The following is a 23,942-nucleotide window of genomic DNA, read 5'->3' on the forward strand; positions in this document are numbered from 1 at the left end:
GAGGAACCCAGGGTCAACCGCACCAGCATATGGTCTCACAAGGGGTCTGAGGATCTCATCTCGGTACCTAATGGCAGTCAGGCTACCTCTGGCGAGCACATGGAGGGCTGTCCCACCCCCACACCATGACTGACCCACCGCCAAACCGGTCATGCTGTAGGATGTTGCAGGCAGCAGAACGTTCTCCACGGCGTCTCCAGACTGTCACGTCTGTCACATGTGCTCAGTGTGAACCTGCTTTCATCTGTGAAGAGCACAGGGCGCCAGTGGCGCTAATTTGCCTATAATTTCCACCTGTTGTCTATTCCATTTGCACAACAGCATGTGAAATTTGTCAATCAGTGTTGCTTCCTAAGTGGACAGTTTGATTTCACAGAAGTGTGATTGACGTGGAGTTACATTGTGTTGCTTAAGTGTTCCCTTTATTTTTTTGAGCAGTGTATATTTTGATTTGTTTAACACTTTTTTGGTTACTACTGTACGTGATTCCATGTGTTATTTCATAGTTTTGAGGTCTTCACTATTATTCTACAATGTAGAAAATAGTAAAAATAAAGATACCCTGGAATGAGTAGGTGTGTCCAAACCGTATGTCTTAATATACTCATGATTGACTGCAGCGTGCTGCACACAGGAAATGCATCAGTGCCTAATGTAGAGGAATAGCGATATAGATTTACTTACAATAATCACATAAAGAACTATTGTCTGAAGTGATCTTAGACCTTTAGAAATACCGAACATCTGTCCTCAGTACATCCTGAAAGTGTTGTCCTTTTTAAAAGGGGAATGCAGTGGAACAAACAGGAAAACAAGGTTACATTGTAAGTAAGTTCAGTGATGGTGATTATCGTGATGTGATTGGGTTCTGATTCCTGAAGATGATTCTGGTCAAAATGAGGGAAAATGTGGGCTTTTTTTTGTTGCTGTGGAATGTCAATTTTGAACACATTTCTGAAAATGTAATTTTATAGCTTATCACTTGATGTTTCATTGTGCACCTTTCCATGTTGAATGTGGCATTGGTGTCAGAAGTGGAATTAGGTCATATAATGGTCTCTGTACTCGGGAATGATCTTCAGCCTTGCAATGAAAATGACTATAATCTGAATAATCTCTGAATATATGACTGGAATGGTTGCTTGGTGACATTGACAACGTTGGGATAATGTCTTAATAAACCCAATCAATATACTGAAGGTACACAACAAGCAAAAGTATCATTTATTTTGATGGAACATCCCATTAGCCTTGACGCTTGCTTGTCTTTCTTGGGCTCCAATGTCCCCTACTGTCTGGTTGTCGCTTGTCCTGCATCCTCAACAGGGTTGGCCTCAATTCCATTTGATTTCAGGAAGTAACCTGACTTGTAATTGACCGAATTGACCCCAACCCTGATCCCGAGTAATATTCTTTGATAATTTCCTAGCTGTCTCGGGACTGTAAAGTGGAGGTGCAGCGTATCCTCCACCAGAGGGCGCTGGATGTGAAGCTGGACCCGGAGCTGCAGAGGCGCTGTATGACCGACCTGGGGAAGTGGTGCAGTGAGAAGGCAGAGTCTGGACAGGTACTGGAGGAGACCAACAGCTGTCTGTCTCACACAATTATTATCACTTGCATATTAAACCATATCATCCATCTATTTATTGGAGCCTGTATCTGCTGGCGGGATCATTTTTCTTTAGACGGCTTTGTAATCGTTAACTATAACATGTGGTCAACCATGTTGGGCTTAGACCAGGGGCACAGTAATAATTGCACAACCATGGTGTATGTTTTCTGTATTGAAGTCTGACATGGTATTTTTGGGGTGTTCCAGGAGCTGGACTGTCTACAGGACCACCTAGAAGACCTGGTGTCAGAGTGCAAAGATGTGGTGGGCAACCTGACTGAACTGGAGTCTGAGGTAAGAAAGGAGTACCAGGGACACGTTGACAGACTGCTCTGTGTGAGGAACTGCTGTGGTAAACTATGGTTGGTCACATGGTAAAAGGATGTTCTTCTCTCCTCCCACCAGGACATTCAGATTGAGACCCTGCTGATGCGAGCCTGTGAGCCAGTCATCCAGTCCTACTGTCACGTGAGTCCTACCTCTACCCCAGCGATGAGCTCTCTCTCAGGGCTATTCATACCACCAACCCCCCTTTTCAATTCCACTACCAATGACAAGGATATCTATCCTGCCAAGAGTCTAGAATTTCAAATGATCCATAATTTAAAAAGAAATGTGAGTTTTAGATCTGTTGTTCTCATTGAAAGCAAGTCAAAGAAGCGGTAGATCTGTTCTATGTGCGTTATTTCCATGCTTCCCATTTTAAGTTTAGTTTTTGTTCTTTCTGTTTTGTACACCAGCTTCAAACAGCTGACAATACAATATTTCTGGTTATGGAAAATGTATTTCACAGCAGTTTAGATGGTACAATGATTCTCTACACTATACTTGCGTGTTTTGTCACAAACTGACACGAGGCAAACTATTCGAATTTTAGTAACCAGGAAATGGCAGAACGATTTCTACATAGTGCATCTTTCACTGATTTCACTGATTCTTATAAGGACAAGAGACATACTGTATTTCAATGGCTTTGTATTCTGACTCTAACAGTACTTTTTTCCTTATGGTCTTTGGCTCCTGACCACTTTCTATTTTTCTTACTCTCTCTCTCAGGAGGTGGCAGATAACCAGATCGACACGGGGGATCTGATGGAGTGTCTGGTGCAGAACAAACACCAGAAGGAGATGAACGACAAGTGTGCCGTGGGCGTCACACACTTCCAGCTGGTGAGTCTCTGTGGCCCAACTCCAAATATACTCCCAACACTGGTGTATTTCATTTGTCTTTATTTTATTCAACCTTTATTTAACTAGGCAAGTCGGTTAAGAACAAATTCTTATTTACAATGACAGCCTACCAAAAGGCCTCCTGCGGTGACGGGGGCTGGGATTAAAAATATAGGATAAAATGCACATCATGACAAGCGAGACCTAAGATGACAACAGCATGGCAGCAACACATGGCAGCATGGTAGCAATACAGCATGGCAGCAGCACAACATGGTATCAGCACAAAACATGGTAAAAATCTTACTTGGCACAGGCAACAGCATAAAGGGCAAGAAGGTAGAGATGACAATGCATCACACGAAACAGCCAAAACTTTCAGTAAGAGTGTTCGTAATTGAGTCTGAATGAGGAGAGACAGAACAGACTTAAACAGGCCAGTTTGAGTGTTTGTTGCAGCTCGTTCCAGTCGCTAGCTGCAGCGAACTGAAAAGAAGAGTGACCCTGGGATGTGTGTGCTTTGGGGACGTTTTAACAGAATGTGACTAGCAAGAAGGGTGTTGGATGTGGGTTGCAGTAGATATCTCAGATAGGGGGGAGTGAGGCCTAAGAGGATTTTATAAATAAGCATTAACCAGTGGTCTTGTGACGGATATACAGAGATGACCAGTTTACAGAGTATAGTGTGCAGTGATGTGTCCTATAAGGAGCATTGGTGGCAAATCTGATGGCCGAATGGTAAAAAACATCTAGCCGCTCGAAAGCACCCTTACCTACCGATCTATAAATTAAGGACCCTTAATCTAGCATGGGTAGGATGGTCATCTGAATCAGTTTGGCAGCTGGGGTGGAAGAGGAGTGATTACTATAGAGGAAACCAAGATTTATTTAACCTTAGTCTGCAGTTTTGGAATGTGCTGAGAGAAGGACAGTGTACCTTCTAGCCATACTCCCAAGTACTTGTATGAGAAGACTACCTCAAGCTCTCAACCCTCACAGGTAGTAAGTACACCGTTGGGGAGAGGGGCATTCTTCTTACCGAACCACATGACCTTTGTTTTGGAGGTGTTCAGAACAAGGTTAAGGGCAGAGAAAGCTTGTTAGACACTAAGAAAGCTTTGTTGTAGAGCATTTAACACAACATCTGGGGAGGGGTCAGCTGAGTATAACACTATATCATCTGCATATAAATGGATGAGAGAGCTACTGCCTGAGCTATGTTGTTGATGTAAATTGAGAAGAGCGTGGGCCACTCACTAGGTGACAGGCTGTGGCTGAGACAGCAGATATACCGACTTTATACACTGTACCCTTTGAGAGAGAGACCAATACTCCTTAACTGACCCACAAGAATGGAATGGTCTACCATATCAAAGGCTTTGGCCAAGTCAATAAAAAATAGCAGCACAACATTGCTTAGAATCAATGGTGACATCAATTAGCACATTTAAGGTTGCAGTGACACATCCATAACCTGAGCGTAAACCAGATTGCATACCAGAGAGAATGCTATAGACATCAAGAAAGCCAGTCAGTTGATTATTGACAAGTTTTTCCAACACTTTTGATAAACAGGGTAAAATAGAAATAGGCTTATAACAGTTAGGATCCGCATGATCTCCCTCTTTAAATAAAGAATGCACTGTGGCTGCCTTCCAAGGAATGGGAACCTCCCCAGAGAGGAGAGACAGGCTTGGCGATTATAGCAACCTTTTAAAGAAGAAAGGGTCTAAACCATCTGACCCAGATGTCTTTTTGGGGTCAAGTTTAAGGAGCTCCTTCAGAAACTCGGACTCAGTGACCGCCTGCAGGAGAAACTTTGTAGCATGGCAGGGGGAAAAGAGGGAGAAGCATCGGGGCTAGTCGCGTTTAGAAGGGGTGGTAGATGAGGAATTGTTGGACGGGCAAGGAGGCGTGGCCGAGTCAAATAGCACTCCTGATCTGAAACATAGTAAGTATGTGTGTGGGATCCCTGTGAGAATTGAACCCATGTCCTTGACCATCGATTCACTCCCATTTCTCTGCTCTTTCCTTCTCCTTTTGCTCGTCCCTTCTCTTCCCTCCCAGGTCCAGATTAAAGACTTCCGTTTCTCCTACAAGTTTAAGATGGCCTGCAAAGAGGATGTGCTCAAGCTCTGCCCCAACATCAAGAAGAAGTGAGTGCTGCCTGAGTGAGAACCCGGAAATAGTTTAACAAAATGTCAAACAAACGTTCTCTCTTTCACTCCCCTCTCTCTCTCTCATTCCCTTCAGGGTGGATGTTGTGCTCTGTCTGAGCACCACGGTGAGGAACGACACTCTGCAGGACATGAAGGAGCAGCGTGTGTCTGTCAAGTGTCGTAAGCAGCTGAGGGTGGAGGAGCTGGAGATGTCGGAGGATATACGTCTGGAGCCTGAGCTCTACGACTCCTGTAAGCAGGACATCGGGCGGCTGTGTCAGAATGTGGCCTTTGGAAACGCACAGGTCAGTATTATTGATGCGTGTTCTAAACACATTCCTCTCCATCTGATTCCTATCAGCCGGTCGACAGCCCCTCTTGTCAGTCGTGCCCTAGACAAAAGCATTTAGCAACGGTGATATTTCTACATGAGACTGATTTGACGAGGATGACGATGAAGACCAGTGCCCTCTCTCTGTCGTAGGTGATCGAGTGTCTGAAGGAGAACAAGAAGCAGCTGACCCAACGCTGTCACCACAAGGTGTTTAAGCTGCAGGAGGTAGAGATGATGGACTCGGAGCTCGACTACCAACTCATGAGGGTCTGCAAGCCGATGATCCGGGTTTGTACTTTTTCACTGCGTCGTTTTAGCACACAAGGACACAGGTCCAAACACAAGGAAAATGCAAAGAATGTAAGGACGTCTTCAACAATGTAGTTATGCTCAAAGGCGCCTCTATCAAACCATGATTGCATTGCGTCTGAAATTAAATTTGAGTGTATTTTGTATAATTATAATTTTCTGAAGAAGAGGTTCCTGGCGGTTAGTAAAACTGTCAGACAGATAGGATGAATGGGGCTTGTGGTGCCTGTTGGTCTCTCCCATGCATATTCTCTTCCAGTGTTTTTATAGTCCGGGACTCTTACAAGAGAAAAGCTGCATGGTCTGTGGCTCCCATGCAATGAATGTAATTTATAATAACAACCAGCGTTTCGACAGCTACGCTGCCTTCATCAGGGTTCTATCCAAGTTTCATAGTGTTGTCTCTGTATCTACCAGCGGTTCTGCACTGAGGCTGATGCCAAGAACATGCTGCAGTGCCTGAAGCAGAACAAGAACAGCGAGCTGATGGACCCCAAGTGTAAACAGATGATCACCAAGAGACAGATCACACAGAACACGGGTAGATACTGAAGATACACGCACACACTATAGAGCACAATCAGAGGAGGCTGGTGGGACAAGCTATAGGAGGACGGGCTCATTCTAATGGCTGAAATGGAATTACAGGAACGGTATCAAACATATGGAAACCACATATTTGACTCCGTTCCATTTCTGCCATTCTAGCCATTACAATTAGCCCGTCCTCCAATGGCTCCTCCCACCAGCCTCCACTGCTCACAATCTGAGCAGAGATTATGGCTTCCAGTATGCAAACACAGCACCTCTGTAGCATTACTTCTATGTCCCATCTGATCTCACCCGATATCTAACCATGGGGCCCTCACCCTATCTCCTCTCCCGTGTGTCCTGTCCAGACTACAGGTTGAACCCGGTGCTGAGGAAGTCGTGTAAGGCTGACATCCCAAAGTTCTGCCAGAGCATCCTGAACAAGGCTACAGGGGACAGCGAGCTAGAGGGACAGGTCGTCTCCTGCCTCAAACTCAAATACGCCGACCAGGTCAGAATGCACTGGGTTACTGGTTCTTTTTATTTTGTTCACCTTTTTTTGGTGGGGGGTTTGTTACTACCGCGTTGAGGCGTTTTCTATTTTTTTTTTATGTCTGTCTGTTTAGGTTTGTGTACTAAACGCGTAATGTTGTCCACAGCGTCTGTCTCCTGACTGTGAGGATCAGATCAGGGTTATCCTGCAGGAGTCCGCTCTGGACTACAGACTGGACCCTCAGCTGCAGCTGCACTGCACTGACGAGGTGAGTCGGCCTCCCGGTCCTACGCAAGACTATTTCTGCTGTCTTATGCACGTTAAGGTTTTTCCCCCCACATTGGGGAAGTCACCGAGTTGACGCACTCGTCTTGCGTGTCAGATCTCTCGGCTGTGTCCCGAGGAGGCTGCGGCCCAGGAACAGACTGGTCAAGTAGAGGAGTGTCTCAAAGTCAACCTGCTCAAGATCAAAGTGGAGGGCTGCAAGAAGGTGGGTGGCTCTCATCTCCTCACCTCGAATGTAACCATGTTCCGCTGTCAAGAGTCGAGGCGGGAAAAATCCATCTCTTCTTCACGCCTTTCTCTGTTTTCTCTGCAGGAGGTGTTGAACATACTAAAGGAGAGTAAGGCAGACATCTTTGTGGACCCTGTCCTCCACACGGCGTGCGCTCTGGACATCAAACACCACTGTGCTGCCATCCCGCCAGGACGAGGGCGCCGTGAGTAACGCACACGGTCAATTTGTATACACACCTCTGTCCCTCGTCTCTTACCGCTTCGGCCCTTTTTCCCTTTGTGTTGAGTGTTGTAACCCTGCTGGAGCTAGAAACAGGAGCATTTCGCTGCACCTGCGATAGCATCAGCACAATATGTGTACACAACCAATAAAGTTTGAGTACCTGACAGTGTGCGTTGGCTCCTCCTCAGAGATGTCCTGTCTGATGGAGGCCCTGCAGGACAAGAGGGTGCGTCTGCAGCCAGAGTGTAAGAAGAGACTGCAGGACCGCATCGACATGTGGAGCTACGCTGCCAAGGTGAACAAGACACACACACACACACACACACACCCCACCAGCAACACGTCACTAGCTTGGCTAAGCACTCACATCCGAGTCCCTTCAAAACAAGTGAGTACCTGTCAGACATTACCATCATACTTTTTTTTAAGGCACTTACATCTGTTCGCCCTGTCCCCCCGGACACACCCGTTCACGTTTTCTAAAAATTCTTCAAAAACCTGTCACTAAAATTCACACTCCTACTCAATGAATGTAACTTCACACTGTTCAGTGTATAAATGAAGACTGCATATATAATGGCTGATTTCCTCATATTTGCGAAGGCCTACCTGAGATTTGGCTGCAGGAATGGCAGGAAGGAATATACAGTTGAAGTCGTAAGTTTACATACACGTAGGTGGGAGTCATTAAAACTGTTTTTCAACCACTCCATTTCTTGCTAACAAACTATAGTTTTGGAAAGTCAGTTAGGACATCTACTTTGTGCATGACAGAAGTAATTTTTCCAACAACTGTTTACAGACAGATTATTTCTCTTATAATTCACTGTATCACAATTCCAGTGGGTCAGAAGTTTCCATACACTAAGTTGACTGTGCCTTTTTAAACAGCTTGGAAAAATCCAGAAAATTATGTCATGCCTTTAGAAGCTTCTGATGGGCTAATTGACATAATTTGAGTCAATTGGAGGTGTACCCGTGGATGTATTTCAAGGCCTACCTTCAGACTCTTTGCTTGACATCATGGGAAAATCAAAAGAAATCAGCCAAGACCTCAGACAAAAAATTGTGGACCTCCACAAGTCTGGTTCATCTTTGGGAGCAATTTCCAAATGCCTGATGGTACCACCTTTCTATCTGTACAAACAATAGTATGCAAGTATAAACATCATGGGACCACGCAGTCGTCATACCGCTCAGGACGGAGACGCGCTTTGTCTCCTAGAGATGAATGTACTTTGTTGCGAAAAGTGCAAATCAATCCCAGAACAACAGCAAAAGGACCTTGTGAAGATGCTGGAGGAAACAGGTACAAAAGTATCTATATCCACAGTAAAACGAGTCCTATATCGACATAACCTGAAAGGCCGCTCAGCAAGGTAGAAGCCACTGCTCCAAAACCGCCATTAAAAAAAGCCAGACTACGGTTTACAACTGCACATGGGGACAAAGATCGTACTTTTTTGAGAAATGTCCTCTGGTCTGATGAAACAAAAATAGAATCGTTATGTTTGGAGGAAGAATGGGGAGACTTTCAAGCCAAAGAACACCATCCCAACCGTGAAGCACAGTGGTGGCAGCATCATGTTGTGGGGGTGCTTTGCTGCAAGAGGGACTGGAGGGACTGGTGCACTTCAAAAAATAGATGGCATCATGAGAATGGAAAATTATGTGGATATTATTTTTTTTTTAAATAAAAAAATCACCTTTTATTTAACCAGGTAGGCGAGTTCAGAAACAGTATATACAGTGTGTGCAAATGAGGTAGGATAAGGGAGGTACATTTATATTGAATCAACATCTCAAGACATCAGTCAGGAAGTTAAAGCTTGGTTGGAAATGGGTCTTCCAAATGGACAACAACCCCAAGCATACTTCCAAAGTTGTGACAAAATGGCTTAAAGTCAAGGTATTGGAGTGGCCAACACAAAGCCCTGACCTCAATCCTATAGAAAATTTGTTGTCAGAACTGAAAAAGTGTGTGTGTGTGTGCAAGGAGGCCAACAAACCTGACTCAGTTACACCAGCTCTGTCAGGAGGAATGGGCCAAATTTCACCCAACTTATTGTGGGAAGCTTGTGGAAGGCTACCTGAAACATTTACATTTACATTACATTTAAGTCATTTAGCAGACGCTCTTATCCAGAGCGACTTACAAATTGGTGAATTCACCTTCTGACATCCAGTGGAACAGCCACTTTACAATAGTGCATCTAAATCATTAGGGGGGGTGGTGAAGGCTATCCTATCCTAGGTATTCCTTGAAGAGGTGGGGTTTCATTTGGAAGGTGGTGATTGACTCCAAGATGAATAATTTAAAGGCTATGCTACCAAATACTAATTGAGTGTATGTAAACTTCTCACCCCCTGGGAATGTGATGAAAGAAATATAAGCTTAAATAAATAATTCTCTCTACTATTATTCTGACATCTCACATTCTTAAAATAGTGGTGATCCTAACTGACCTAAAACAGGCAATTTTTACTAGGATTCAATGTCAGGAATGGTGAAAAACTGAGTTGAAATGTATTTGGCTATGGTGTATGTAAACTCCCAACATACAACTGTACATCAGCGGAGGCTGCTGAAGGGATGATGGCTCATAATGATGGCTAGAATGGCATCAAACACATAGAAACCATGTCTTTGATAGCATTCCGCTCCAGCCATGACCACGTGCCCCCCCCCCCAGTTAAGGTGCCACCAACCTGTGATAAACATGCACAATGACCTGAATGTCACTGCATGAAACTTTTTACTCTTCATTTAACGGAGACACACACACTCCCTTCCTCACAACACTCTCCGTCTCCCTGACTCTCATCAACACACACGCAAGCTGCATTTAAGTAGCACCAGATTTTTACATTAGGCCTATAGGAATCCTACCTTTTCAAGTACATCTCACAAGTAGCAGACCATTTTCCTTTCTTCCTGTGCCAGTCAAATGTGCCTTATCCTACTGTCAATTTACCAGGCTGTTAGCTGTCTCGGTAACGACTGAACAACACCAATAATTAGCGACTCAGGATTAGTTTAAAAACGGCCCCGCGACATGGTTTTTGAAATTTATATCAAATGTGCCCGAATCCAGATAGAAAGGAAAAAGGCACCTCTTTTTAACCGTTTCGACTAGAGACGAGACGTTTCCTCTTCTGTGAAGCTGCAGAGTTGAGACGGGACGTTTCCTCTGCTGTGAAGCTGCAGAGTTGAGACGGGACGTTTCCTCTGCTGTGAAGCTGCAGAGTTGAGACGGGACGTTTCCTCTGCTGTGAAGCTGCAGAGTTGAGACGGGACGTTTCCTCTGCTGTGAAGCTGCAGAGTTGAGACGGGACGTTTCCTCTGCTGTGAAGCTGCAGAGTTGCTGTGAAGCTGCAGAGTTGACGTTTCCTCTGCTGTGAAGCTGCAGAGTTGAGAAGCTGCAGAGTTGAGACGTTTCCTCCGCTGTGAAGCTGCAGAGTTGAGACGGGACGTTTCCTCTGCTGTGAAGCTGCAGAGTTGAGACGGGACGTTTCCTCCGCTGTGAAGCTGCAGAGTTGAGACGGGACGTTTCCTCTGCTGTGAAGCTGCAGAGTTGAGACGAGACGTTTCCTCTGCTGTGAAGCTGCAGAGTTGAGACGAGACGTTTCCTCTGCTGTGAAGCTGCAGAGTTGAGACGGGACGTTTCCTCTGCTGTGAAGCTGCAGAGTTGAGACGGGACGTTTCCTCTGCTGTGAAGCTGCAGAGTTGAGACGGGACGTTTCCTCTGCTGTGAAGCTGCAGAGTTGAACACGTGAGCGGAGTTGAGCGGTTGGAAATCTAACTAACACCCATCTATTTGTGTGACTACCTGGACCTACCAATTGGTTTGAAGTATTGAAACCAAACCATATGCACTTGAATTATAAGTATTTGAATAAACATGAAAAGGTGAATGTAAGAAGCAAACATCATTTCAGATAGGCTACATTTCATTTAAGCAGCATATAACACTCTAAATAGGTCAGGAGACAGACAGGGAGCCTAAGAAGGAACAAAAAATGTATTATTTAGGCTATATTACTTCAAGGCTATAGCCTACAAAGAAATGCATTTGTGAGTGTGACCCAATAGGCTGGTAGGGATATAAAGCGCTCAGCATTTAAATAACATTTAGTTGGCTTCAGTCTCATGCGATGGTGCCTGGACAGCCGGCCAGCAGCGGAGAATATCCTCTCCTTACTTGCAGAGCCACTGGGGATGCAGAACACCCGTTTGGCCACTCTTGCCAGGCTGGGCAGAGAGAGAGTTGTTTTCATTTTTTTTCTGTAGGTAGGCCCAAAGGATTTTAGGCAATGACACACTTAGTTATCTACCCACCTCGTTCCTTTCATTTAGCATGTGCACATAGTAAGTACACATCATGCTTTGGGGGATAGGTGTATTTTCAGATTCCACAATGATTCTTTAGTTGTGAGCAATACATCACTGCACTCCCCTCTCTCGCTCTTGGTCCTCATCTTTGTAAGTCACATTGATTTAGCACCTGTGTGGTCTATCAGTTTCTTTGTGAGATGTGTTTACAAACTCCATGACAGTAGCTAAAGCAAGGGTCTATAGCAACACACAAGTAGACTACAAATGCATGCTGGGCCGGGCATGCCCTGAGCTCCTGAAGTGAGTTCTACTGGAGGCCGACACTCCATCCTTTTGGGAATCTCGCTGCGTGCTCCAGGGAGAAAATGGGCGCGTTCTGCTCCAACTTCGCTCTGCTCACAGACTATAGTCTGTGCTCTTGGTTATAACAGGCGAGGAAATAACCATGTATCCACATTGCTCGCTTTGCACGCTGCTCCAATGTAACACACGTACAAATCTAACAGAAGAGTCGTCTGGGTCTGCATCCCCGCTCACCATCGCGGCTAAATGATTTTTAACAAAACTGATGGAGGAATAGATGAGCATGAAGAGCAGGCTGAGAGAAGCGGGTGAGGGCTGGTAGGGGATGCAGAGAGAAGCAGGTGAGTGAGGGCTGGTAGGGGATGCAGAGAGAAGCAGGTGAGTGAGGGCTGGTTGGGGATGCTGAGAGAAGCAGGTGAGTGAGGGCTGGTAGGGGATGCAGAGAGAAGCAGTTGAGTGAGGGCTGGTAGGGGATGCTGAGTGAAGCGGGTGAGGGCTGGTTGGGGATGCTGAGTGAAGCAGGTGAGGGCTGGTTGGGGATGCTGAGTGAAGCGGGTGAGTGAGGGCTGGTTGGGGATGCAGAGAGAAGCAGGTGAGTGAGGGCTGGTTGGGGATGCAGAGAGAAGCAGGTGAGTGAGGGCTGGTTGGGGATGCAGAGAGAAGCGGGTGAGGGCTGGTTGGGGAGGCTGAGTGAAGCGGGTGAGGGCTGGTTGGGGATGCTGAGTGAAGCAGGTGAGGGCTGGTTGGGGATGCTGAGTGAAGCAGGTGAGGGCTGGTTGGGGATGCTGAGTGAAGCGGGTGAGTGAGGGCTGGTTGGGGATGCAGAGAGAAGCAGGTGAGTGAGGGCTGGTTGGGGATGCAGAGAGAAGCAGGTGAGTGAGGGCTGGTTGGGGATGCAGAGAGAAGCGGGTGAGGGCTGGTTGGGGAGGCTGAGTGAAGCGGGTGAGGGCTGGTTGGGGATGCTGAGTGAAGCAGGTGAGTGAGGGCTGGTTGGGGATGCAGAGAGAAGCAGGTGAGTGAGGGCTGGTTGGGGATGCAGAGAGAAGCAGGTGAGTGAGGGCTGGTTGGGGATGCTGAGTGAAGCAGGTGAGTGAGGGCTGGTAGGGGATGCAGAGAGAAGCAGGTGAGTGAGGGCTGGTAGGGGATGCAGAGAGAAGCAGTTGAGTGAGGGCTGGTAGGGGATGCAGAGAGAAGCAGGTGAGGTGAAGACTGGTAGGGGATGCAGAGAGAAGCAGGTGAGGTGAGGACTGGTAGGGGATGCAGAGAGAAGCAGGTGAGTGAGGGCTGGTAGGGGATGCAGAGAGAAGCAGGTGAGTGAGGGCTGGTAGGGGATGCAGAGAGAAGCAGGTGAGGTGAGGACTGGTAGGGGATGCAGAGAGAAGCAGGTGAGTGAGGGCTGGTAGGGGATGCAGAGAGAAGCAGGTGAGTGAGGACTGGTAGGGGATGCAGAGAGAAGCAGGTGAGTGAGGGCTGGTAGGGGATGCAGCTGGCTGATTTACAGCTGCCCCACGTGATATGCGCATGAAAGTAAAAGGGATGTTATTAGAGCTGTGCATACTGGAAACTAGTTGCTTTATACACATTTTACAACAGGTGCCAGCAGGGTCTTTAGATCGGTAGGGCTGAAAAAGTCTTTATCATATGAAACAGTACTACGGTATTTAAAAATGTTGGTATCATGAAGTTTTTGTATGGGGATATTACACCCACACCTGCTCCCCTCTGTCCCTCCCAGGTGGCCCCGGCCGAAGGATTCTCAGACCTGGCCATGCAGGTGATGACCTCACCCTCCAAGAACTACATCCTGGCTATGATTGGCCTGGGCGTGTGCGTTCTCTTTCTGTTCGGCCTGCTGTGCGGCCGCATCACCAAGCGAGTAATGCAGGAGCAGAAGAACAGGTAGAGAGGGGGGCCTCAGAGGGTCCCAACAGCAAAAAAATACCTGGACAGGGCCCTCCCTCAGCATAGCCCCAACTGCCCCCACCTCAGCCTGACTCCATGTACAAACCATCTTCCCCTACTTTCTCTCCCCCTCTTTTACCCCCCAAGCCTCCACGTCACTCCCTGAGACTGGGCTCTATGGGGGAGCCATTTAAGCTTCCCTGTCATCATCGCTATGTCGTCGGAGGGCCACTTTGGGGCCTGGCCTACATTACCCAAACTCCCCTATGGTGGTTGGTCTCTCAGTTTCACTGGTGTGAGAGCCCACATGCCCCAACTGTGAGACCGACACATAACCCCTCCAACCCCACTCCAGTGTCTGACTGATGAAAGCCAAGTCTTCACGTTATGTTCTACAGGAGACATCTAGAAGGACGATGCCGCCACCTTTTAGTCCTCTATTGCTCCACTGCTAACCAGCTAACGCTAACAGACCTGTACCGCCGGGGTAGGCCAGCCTGCAAGGCCATAAGCATTATTTATTGATTTGGATTCTGCTTTTGGTTTCTTTTGCAGTGTTTTGTTTTTTTTCTGCCTCATTTAGGTGCAATATTTATTTTTCTTTTAAGAAATGTTGCATTTGTGGGGGGTTGGTGGGTCAGAAGGGGAGGTGGGTTCTCAGTAAGCATGAAGAGTTATTATGTGAGAAAGAGCCTCTCCTTCCTTACGGCCTGCCTGGGAGGCTTTCAATGATTTCAGTACTGATACTATTTGCGTGTGTGTGTGTGTGTGTGTGTGTGTGTGTGTGTTGTCTGAAGGTCTGACAGTTGTGAAAGAGGAGTAATAACGCTGTTTTTCTATGATATTTTTGTTCTTCTGAGAGGACGAGGTGGTTGACAGACTTCAGGTTGCCGATGGGTATTAGAGTCACTGATTTGCCATGGGACTGCCAGGTGTGGCGTTGAACTGTCCTCCACTGACTGAGCCTCATGGGAGAGGAGTCCTGTAGCCTACAGTGTGTTATATCAGTCTTACACTCCTTAAAGCTGATAATAATTATATTGATTACTCTATTTGTGATTATGCTGATAGACCTGGCAGTGTATCATAGATGGCTCCAGTGGCAAAGGATGGATGCCTGCTTAGATAGGACAGTCTGAAGCGGTACTCCAGGCCACGCCATGCTCGGCCCGTGGTAGGGGTTAGCATGATGCTAACTTAGTGGGTGGAAATGGTAGAGAAGCGTTCTGCATCAAACAGACTGGCGTCCACACACATTTCTCTCTAGGTACTCCGTTAGCAGGGAGCGTTTGACAGAGAGCTGGGTCTAATTTGTCCTGAGTGGACACAACACTGACGGATGCAGAAAGATAAGTCTCCCTTTGAAAACTGTCTTCTAACAAGTGTCTCATCTGGTTTTCAAGTAGTGAAACCTGTAGGGTAGCAGGTTTAAACCATTGGGTATTGGTATTGAAGAATGGTTGGTGGTACAAAGGGCCAAGAAGAATGGGTAGAGAAGAAGAAAAAAATAGAAAATATACAATACAGATTAATGCTGAGAGATGTGAAGATTTTGTTTGAAAGGATACTGGAACCGTTGCACATTTTTCTGTTATTCTATATATATATATATATATACCAATACCCATATATATATTTATATATATTGATATTGTTTGCTCATAGCCTTATTTATTTGTTTACTAATGGTCAAAGTTGGTGAGTCCTTTTTTGATTTGATTGTTCTCTTGTTGCCTTTTTCTTCATTGCCTGTGAAGTACCCTGTTGTTAGACCAGGTTAAGAGTAGCCACAGCCTTTCACCTTACCTTTTGAGCGAAGCCTGGTAGCTGAGGCTCGGTTAAGGGAAGCGGGTGGTGCTGGGGACGAGTTTGGGGGAGGGGCTGGATGTTGTCACTCCAGGAGCGTCTTGGCTCGGTTTTAGTTACTGAACTCTAAAGTACTTGTTCAGGTGGGATCTAAACTTTAACCAATACAAACAGAGGAAAGCCCTCTCAAGGAGGAGTTCAAACGCGTTCTCAAGATGATTGAACAATCGATTTTCTCAAAACAAACTGTCATGCCATGTAAATTAGTCTGTAGAGTTTTCCCCTCATTGCTACTATGTCATTGCCTTGTTCTTGCATTGGTGTGAGCTGTGAGCGCTTCCCTCCTTGCTTGTAAAAACAATTGATAAATGTAATTTAAATGGCCTCCGCTGTAACCATGCAAAAGATAGATTTGTCAATGTGTGCCTACTCTAAAAATCCCAGATGGGGATCCCCCACATACATTAATATATATATATCTCACACACACACACACACACACACACACACACACACACACACACACACACACACACACACACACACACACACACACACTAGAAGCCGCTAGCCTACTCCTAACTCCCCTTCAAACTGAGCAGAGGTGTGTGTACATGCGCCCCTCAAAGCTGTCACACCCCAGACTTGGGAAAGGGAAACACTCCAACAAAGACACCTAGTTTGGGAGAACTCGTTGCAATTGTTCTTTTTATTTTATTTTATACCAGCGCTCCTGTCTTGTGCTACCAAGACAGCATTGTATTCTGTTGAGTAGTTCAATCTATCAATACTTACTGTTAATTTAGTCTGTCAAAAGCTTTCATCCAGTCCAAATTAAATTACTATAACAATGACTATAACATATGATTAAGATTATGATGAAAAATATGTTTTGTAATTATGTTCTTGTGTATAAATGTATGGAGGTCCTTTTGCTTTCATCTCTGATTATACCATGTCACAGAATAACAGTGCATTTCCCTGGTTTTAAGTTCTGTCCTATACCGATGAAGTTGGACAATTTGTTAATAAAGTCTGCCGGTTTTTATAATGTTGTCCACTGTTTTGTGCACAGGACTGACAGGAGTCAGGACAGGAGGGAGGTTATAGGGTTGGCCAGTCTCCCAGAAGAACACTAACCTACATTACCACTCCGATTAGGCTCCAAACAAGGAAGGATCTGTGTTCATTCCAGCCCTTCGCACACAAATCCTCTAGTCTATGGCTACGAGTAGCCAGGGTTGATAAACAATTCTGAAGCACACCCAGTGCTCTGTGGGCCTGGCTATACTAGACTTGGCCATTCAAGGTAGCGAACTACATTCAGGATGAATACTCATATGCCAGAGGCGGTCTCAGGCCATGAGGCGGCTAGGTAGACTAGTGGTTAGGATTATTGGGCCAGTAACCAAAACATTGCTGCTTCGAATAAGAGCGTCTGCTGAATTGCTCAAATGTTTAAATATGATTAGGGAATTACATGTCTGTAGGGAACACGCTTCTTTGCTTTGTGCTCTACTCGTCTGCTTGCATGTGGTTAACCCTTCATGTGTCCAACCTCAACCTGTTCCAGTAGTCCGAGTTGGATAATACAGCTCCCAATAAAATCATTTCTACAAAGAAGGGCTTTATGCAGAGTACACAGACATAAATGATGTCCCATTCCCCATGTATACTAGCCTCGTGACCATCTGAAGTACTGACCTGTGACATTCTGGATATGTGTGTGTGTGTGTGTGTGTGTGTGTGTGTGTACACGCATGTAGGAGTTATTTCCAGCTGCTTCCAGTCATGGTCAGATGGATGGATAGATGACCGTGTGGAGGCCAGAGACTGGGACCGATCCTGTGTTTGCTGTCTGACACTGGAGTGTTACATTTTTTCCAGCCTAGTTCAAAACCTCCCCACTCTGCCTTCCTCTGCATACATGGCTGGATGGATAGGTAGTTTACACTGTAAGGATCAGGTGCACCGTATAGGACTTTTTTTAGATAGTTTGAGTGTTCTTTGGATGGTGGATGGAGACATTTGCTAGTTGCTGGGAGTTAAGAAAGGGGCTGGTCCTGGTTATCATCTGCAATGTGATGGGATGGTGGAACGTTTTAATTGAACGCTCATCGATCAGCTGGCCAAGACCGCCCCAATACCCTTGTGAGTGGGACAAGTGTCATCCATGTAGCCCTGGCATACAATATGATGTTTGATTACATGCACAGTGAAGCATTACATGCTCTATTGGTAAATGGATCCATTTTTATTCTATGAACTATTCAGGAAATATCCGATAAATCAAAATGGTAACAAGTGAGAAATGAAGAAAGGTACAGTACATATAGATTGAAGAGGACCTGCAATCACAAATACCTTACACAAAACCGAACATGTACAAAATAATTAATATAGACGTATACCACTAAAATACTGAAATTCTTAAAACATTTCTCATGTATATGCATTATAGCTGATGTGGTGGTTTGCCTTTGATATTAGAGCTACAGATTCCATAGCCCAAAGAAACACATTGTATTCCCCACTGAAATTAAACACACCGAACCATTCTGGTTTACTCATACAAATACCTCAAATTCTCCAAGGTGATAACAAGAGGGCAGCCTAAAGCCTGAGGAATGTTTATAAACCACTATTTACATTACTATGATCCCTCTACCGACAGACAAAGGGAGAAAACACATCCACATTAACAGTATGGCTGGTTCAGGGCTTCCTGTAAAGGACAGCAAAACCCCACACCCATCTACACAGAGGCCTCCCCTTCGCCATTACCCACAATGCTCTCCCAGTGGTTCGATTTGCTCCTCCAGTTCCACACCTGACAGTGCTCTCTCATCACCCACTCCTCCTCCCTTCTTCCTTTCCATCACTCTAGAAACTGTAGGGGGAGACGAAAAGGGTGACCTTGGTGAGGTAGCGTCCCAGCAGGGCTTGTCTCTCCAGCTCGCTCATCTCTACCTCTGCCTCCAGTGTAGCTGGGCCCTGCACAGGGCTCACCAGGAGCAGGGTGCCCGTCTGCCTGCCAGAGCGCTGCATGCTAAAGTGGCTGAGGCCGCGACTCCCCAGCAGGCCGAAGCGCAGCGTGTCACCCAGCACACGGGCCGCAGACACCCGGAAGAGCACCCTTGGTGCGGACATGTTGGAGACCACGGGCATGAAGTGGAAGGAGACGGAGTTGGGAGCCTGGGTGCAGGCCTTGTCCCCCACCACACACGGGTTCCTCTCACACCGCCTGGGACAGAGGAAGAGGAGGGTTCTTCTTGTTTCATCCAGTAAATATAACTGAGAAATACATACAAACTCACCTTCTCAAACCATTGTAATAATTCTTTTTTTTCTATTGTATATCTGTCTTAATTGTAGTAGTTATTTGTATGAGCAATAAAAAAGGAATTGTCTAGAGCAAGGGGTAATTTGGGTGAATGAGGTTGTGAGCCAAATGATGGGTGGAGCTGCACTGTGGTGACAATGAAATGAAAATGTTTTTCTCTCCACAGAAACAGCTTAATGGTATGTTTGTTTTAAAATGATTGAGAGTGTAGGGGAATCTCCTCCATCGAACCAGTGCAGTCTCTTAGTGCAAAAACCATAACATGATTTGGTTAAAACAGAAAGCATAGTGACACCAGATCGGATAGAAGTGGTGTTTTTGTTACAGCTGTTACTCACATGGGAGAGGTCTTGATGTACGTGGCGTTTGTGATGCGAGGACACTCCACTTGCACACACTGGAACCCCCCGTACGTATTCACACACACCTGGTCCAGGGTGCAGTTGTGAAGTCTGCTCTCACACTCGTCAATATCTATCCAGAGGTGGAGGGGGGGAGAAAAGAAACACAAGTAACCAAGACTGGTCCCCACTAAGCCCACGTCACATCTCCAAAGCTTCAGTTTTACTGGAAAGACATTGTCATGCAATGCAGAGTTACCAGTAGTACCCATTGCAGTTACGAAGCAACAAAGGCCATGGACACTAGTAGAGCTCAATATCAGAGGTGGTATCAAAATACAATCTCCCTGTAACAACCACTGGCTAAGGCCAGGGTACTGTGGTAGCGCTTATTGGTGGAATGGTCTGGTCTGTGGTCCTGACCTTTGCAGCTGCGGTTGTCTCTGGCCAGGTTGTAGCCGCTAGGGCACACACAGTGGTAGCTGCCAGGGGTGTTGATACAGGTGTGCATACACAGTCGCCCAGGCTGTGCCAGCGGAAACAGCTGACACTCATCCATGTCTGAAACACAGTTCCTCAATATATCACTGATATACAGTGAACAAAAATATAAACACAGCATGTAAAGTGTTGGTTTCATGAGCTGAAATAAAAGATCTCTGAAATGTTCCATGCGCACAAAAAAAATGTATTTCTCTCAAATGTTGTGCACAAATTAGTTTACGTCACTGTTAAAAAGCATTTCTTCTTTGCCAAGATAATCCATCCACCTGACAGGTGTGGCATATCACAAAGCTGATTAAACAGCATAATCATTACACAGGTGCACCTTGTGCTGGGGGACAATAAAAGGCCACTAATTTGTGCAGTTTTGTCACACAACATAATGCCACAGATGTTTCAAGTTTCGAGGGAGCGTGCAATAGGCATGCTGACTGCAGGAATGTCCACCAGAGCTGTTGCCAGAGAATGTAATGTTAATTTCTCTACCAAAAGCCACCTTCAACGTTGTTTTAGAGAATTTGGCATGTAGTCCAACCGGCCCCACAACCACAGACCACGTGTATGGCGTTGTGTGGGCGAGCGGTTTGCTGATGTCAAAGTTGTGAACAGAGAGCCCCATGGTGGCGGTGGGGTTATGGTATGGGCAGGCATATGCTATGGACAACAAACACAATTGCATTTTATCGATGGCAATTTGAATGGACAGGGATACCGTAACAAGATCCTGAGGCCCATTGTCGTGCCATTCATCCGCCGACATCACCTAATGTTTCAGCATGATAATGCACGACCCAATGTCGCAAGGATCTGTACACAATTCCTGGAAACTGAAAATGTCCCAGTTCTCCCATGGACCTGCATACTCACCAGACATGTCACCCATTGGGCATGGGATGCTCTGGGTTGACGTGTACGACAACGTGTTCCAGTTCCCGCCAATATCTAGCAACTTCGCACCGCCATTAAAGAGGAGTGGGACAACATTGCACAGGCCACAATAAACAGCCTGGTCAACTCTATGTGAAGGAGATGTGTCGCGCTGCATGAGGCAAATGGTGGTCACACCAGATACTGACTGTTTTTTGGATCCAAGCCCATACCTTTTAATTAAGGTATCTGTAATCAACTGTATTCCCAGTCATGTGAAATCCATAGATTATGGCCTAATGAATTTATTTCAATTAACTGATTTCTTTATATGAATTGTAACTCAGTAAACTCTTTGGAATTGTTGCATGTTGTGTTTATATTTTTGTTCAGTATATATAGAAAAAACTCCAGGCTACGTATTTTTTAAGCTCTGATGTATTGGGTCCACTTCCAAAATCACAACTGTACACTAACTGCACTCCTATATAAAATCCCATGACAGACAGCTCTAAGATTGTCTGGTTCTAAGAACCGATTGATTCTTAAAAGTGAAACACATGAATTAAAGGAGCCCATGGTAAGGTTTGGCCGTAGGTAAGGTTCGGCCGTACTGACCTGTGCAGATGTCGCTGTCGCGGCCGCTTATGGTGAAGCCTGCATCACAGATGCAGTGGGAGGAGCCCTGGAACTGGGTGCAGCGGGATGGACGAACGAAGGCCGAGAAGGGGGCAGAGGACGGGGAGGACGTGGAGATGGAGGAGGATGAGGGGGAGGGGGAGGAGGAGAAGTAGGACGGCGTGGGAAGGGCGGCGGGGATGTTGCTCACAGTGTTTAAGACTGGGGAACAAAAAGGGACCATAAATATTACACAACTAAGCAGAGCAAATAAGAGCAATGAGACAAAGTCTACACGTTACAGTACAGTATTAAACAAGGGGCTCCCCATTCATACACAGAGATAGTACTCCAGTAGTGTTGAATATTACCTACAGTAATAAATTACGCACCATATCATAGTAGAATAATACAATGGTATCATTCTAGGCACGGAGGGAGCAGAGACACAGACAGAAGTGGGCTCTGACTCACCCCTGCATGTGGGCTGCTGGCCGCTCCACTTCAGAGACGCCAGACACACTCTGGTCTGGGGCCCCAGCAGCTCATAACCTGCCTTACACACAAAGTGCACCTCGTGGGCCACACCAAACACCCTCCCCAGTCTCCTGCCGTAAGCCAGGCTCTCAGGCTTAGGACAGGTGGCTGGACAGGGAGAGGGAGAGACGCACAGTACAAACAGTAAGACAATCATGACACTTTCAGACGGACAAGCACGAGACAAGACATTGGCAATGGTAAGTCCAGTAACTGTCAAAGTGCTAGTGCAAAACTATACAGTATATACAGTATATATTATAAAAGAGAAAAAACGTCCATGTGCAAATGACAAGCTAAGCAGTCACTGTATCTCACCGTTGTGCGCCTTGGTGGTGAGTTTGACGGTACTGCTGTTCATTAGGGCATTCAGTCTCTTCCTCAGGGAGCGAAGGCTCTGCTGGTAGGAGGCCTCCTGGGCTGACAGCAACTTCTCCACCTGGCGCAGAGAGCTCTGCATCTCCTGCCTCGACGCGCAGTCCTGTGGGGGGCACAGCAAGGTTCAGATCATTCAGTAGACAGCCACAATTTGAAGATTTCAGTCGTGGGGGGGAATTGGCCCTAAATGCTTTGGGTGAGTGAATGAAAGATTAAATGAGTTTACTGTGGAGTAACACTGTAGTGGGTTCCAATGATTCAAATCAACATGACAAGAGATACCTACCTACCCAGGTTAGTACATTATTCCTTACAGATCAGTGGTAGGAGACATATTACTAAAAACCCGAAGGACTATGTCAATAGCTTTCCTTGCACATTCTCGGGGAAAGTGGATATTTTATGTCAAATGTGCTTTATTTCAAGTGCAAACTATAGACAGTCATGTTTGGCTCCATTCAATGGGAAACACCCACTGAGGTATCACCAGTGTGTGGCTGCTTACTTCACACAAACAAAATAAAAATGTATACGTAGTATTTACTGTAACAGGAGTAAAAGGTGTTAGGTCCACATGTGAGGTTTTCAGTGTCAGAGCTCCTTGTGAAATGTTTTGCTCCAATTACTGAAGTCCCACCTGTGTGAAAATGTCGTGTGTCAGGAGAGATCGAACACAAACAGTCTCCAAGTTCTCCAAATGTGTAAGGAACACGTTCTAGTGGCTCTGCCTCATCTTAGATAGCTTTTTCAAACACAATTACACTGTTAAGACTATAATTACAACACTGTGCATTGATATAAGAGAATATGAAAGAGCAAACGTGATCCTGGAGGTCAGTCTTTTTTTATTGGCACAATTTGCAGCTCCTAGGTGTCAGAATGCCATGGACATCTTCTTGTTTATGCAGCTGGATAAATGCTCAACTAAATAGAATCCATTCACTTCACCATAGATGCCTTTTGGTAATACAACGTCACAACATCAATACAATATGGATTTAGTATCAGTAGGGCAATAGTTGTGCATGTCTTTGCATTACAATTAATCGTTTTTTTTGTTTGTTTTTTAAAGCAGCAAGCATTTAAATAAAGTGGTAATTTTAAAAATTGAAGCAATATTCCATTAAAAAGTAATCAGTCAAGAGAAACAAAACCAGAGCAATAGTTGTTGGCTAGAACACGTGTTGTACTCACCTGGCCATGGGCAATGTAGAGATGATGCAAACCCAAAATCACCATAACAACACTAAACTGATTCATCATCATGGGGGGAAAAAAATCCTCTTCACACTTTCACCTGAATTCTTGGTCAATAACAAAATAAACCAATTAAAACAAGTTACCTTTATATAGCCTACAGTTTTTAGTTGTTTAAATATAATAGCCTACAAATATAAATAAATGCTCTTTCAATTACAAGAGTAAGACTCATTCAAACATGACAGCGATCTGAACAGTAAACACAGCAAACATTTCTCCTCTACTTTTTTTAGAGAGCAGATGCCACATTTCTCCCCGCCCAGTTGGGTATTTTAAAGCCAAGACGAGGAGCTGAATCCACCACTAGCAGAGTAGTGGGTCGTACATCTGCATAGAAGTAAAACCATGGCTTTGATTTCGGATACTATTCTACCAAAATAGAAGGCTAAATTATAAGGCA

General features: G+C 45.6%; 2 protein-coding genes across 3 annotated transcripts in view; one reads left to right on the forward strand and one right to left on the reverse strand.

Moving 5' to 3' along the window:
• The window catches only part of LOC135509550 (Golgi apparatus protein 1-like), a 47,736-nt gene extending 30,991 nt beyond the window's left edge, over nt 1-16,745 (forward strand). The window contains exons 12-26 of one of the 2 annotated variants that reach the window (XM_064930295.1): nt 786-824; nt 1,430-1,567; nt 1,820-1,906; nt 2,018-2,080; nt 2,669-2,782; nt 4,850-4,938; nt 5,036-5,246; nt 5,426-5,563; nt 6,002-6,125; nt 6,484-6,626; nt 6,775-6,876; nt 6,991-7,098; nt 7,207-7,327; nt 7,536-7,642; nt 13,722-16,745. In XM_064930295.1, the coding sequence (XP_064786367.1) occupies nt 786-824; nt 1,430-1,567; nt 1,820-1,906; nt 2,018-2,080; nt 2,669-2,782; nt 4,850-4,938; nt 5,036-5,246; nt 5,426-5,563; nt 6,002-6,125; nt 6,484-6,626; nt 6,775-6,876; nt 6,991-7,098; nt 7,207-7,327; nt 7,536-7,642; nt 13,722-13,889 (1,752 nt within the window). In that variant the 3' untranslated portion in view covers nt 13,890-16,745. The remainder of the gene's footprint in view (nt 1-785; nt 825-1,429; nt 1,568-1,819; nt 1,907-2,017; nt 2,081-2,668; nt 2,783-4,849; nt 4,939-5,035; nt 5,247-5,425; nt 5,564-6,001; nt 6,126-6,483; nt 6,627-6,774; nt 6,877-6,990; nt 7,099-7,206; nt 7,328-7,535; nt 7,643-13,721) is intronic. The other variant, XM_064930296.1, reaches the window with a different exon arrangement.
• Nucleotides 16,746-17,875: 1,130 nt separating this feature from the next.
• On the reverse strand, nt 17,876-23,738 carry LOC135508741 (fibulin-7-like). Its single transcript, XM_064928970.1, has 7 exons — nt 23,477-23,738; nt 22,223-22,385; nt 21,842-22,012; nt 21,368-21,589; nt 19,802-19,939; nt 19,376-19,511; nt 17,876-18,938 (listed from the first exon to the last, which is right to left on the reverse strand). The coding sequence occupies exons 1-7, from the start codon at nt 23,546-23,548 to the stop codon at nt 18,578-18,580; spliced, it is 1,263 nt and encodes a 420-aa protein (XP_064785042.1). The 5' UTR covers nt 23,549-23,738; the 3' UTR covers nt 17,876-18,577.
• Nucleotides 23,739-23,942: the final 204 nt, after the last annotated feature.

This window comes from Oncorhynchus masou, chromosome 22, assembly GCF_036934945.1.
Source record: "Oncorhynchus masou masou isolate Uvic2021 chromosome 22, UVic_Omas_1.1, whole genome shotgun sequence".
Lineage (NCBI taxonomy): Eukaryota > Metazoa > Chordata > Actinopteri > Salmoniformes > Salmonidae > Oncorhynchus > Oncorhynchus masou.

Excerpts from the sequence above, each read along its gene's own strand:
- LOC135508741 (XM_064928970.1), bottom strand. The coding sequence starts at position 23,548 with ATGATGATGAATCAGTTTAGTGTTGTTATGGTGATTTTGGGTTTGCAT. Across the intron at positions 19,940-21,367 it reads CGACAGCGACATCTGCACAG|ACATGGATGAGTGTCAGCTG; the intron begins GTCAGTACGGCC and ends ACTGTGTTTCAG. Across the intron at positions 19,512-19,801 it reads AGACAACCGCAGCTGCAAAG|ATATTGACGAGTGTGAGAGC; the intron begins GTCAGGACCACA and ends ACCTCTGGATAG.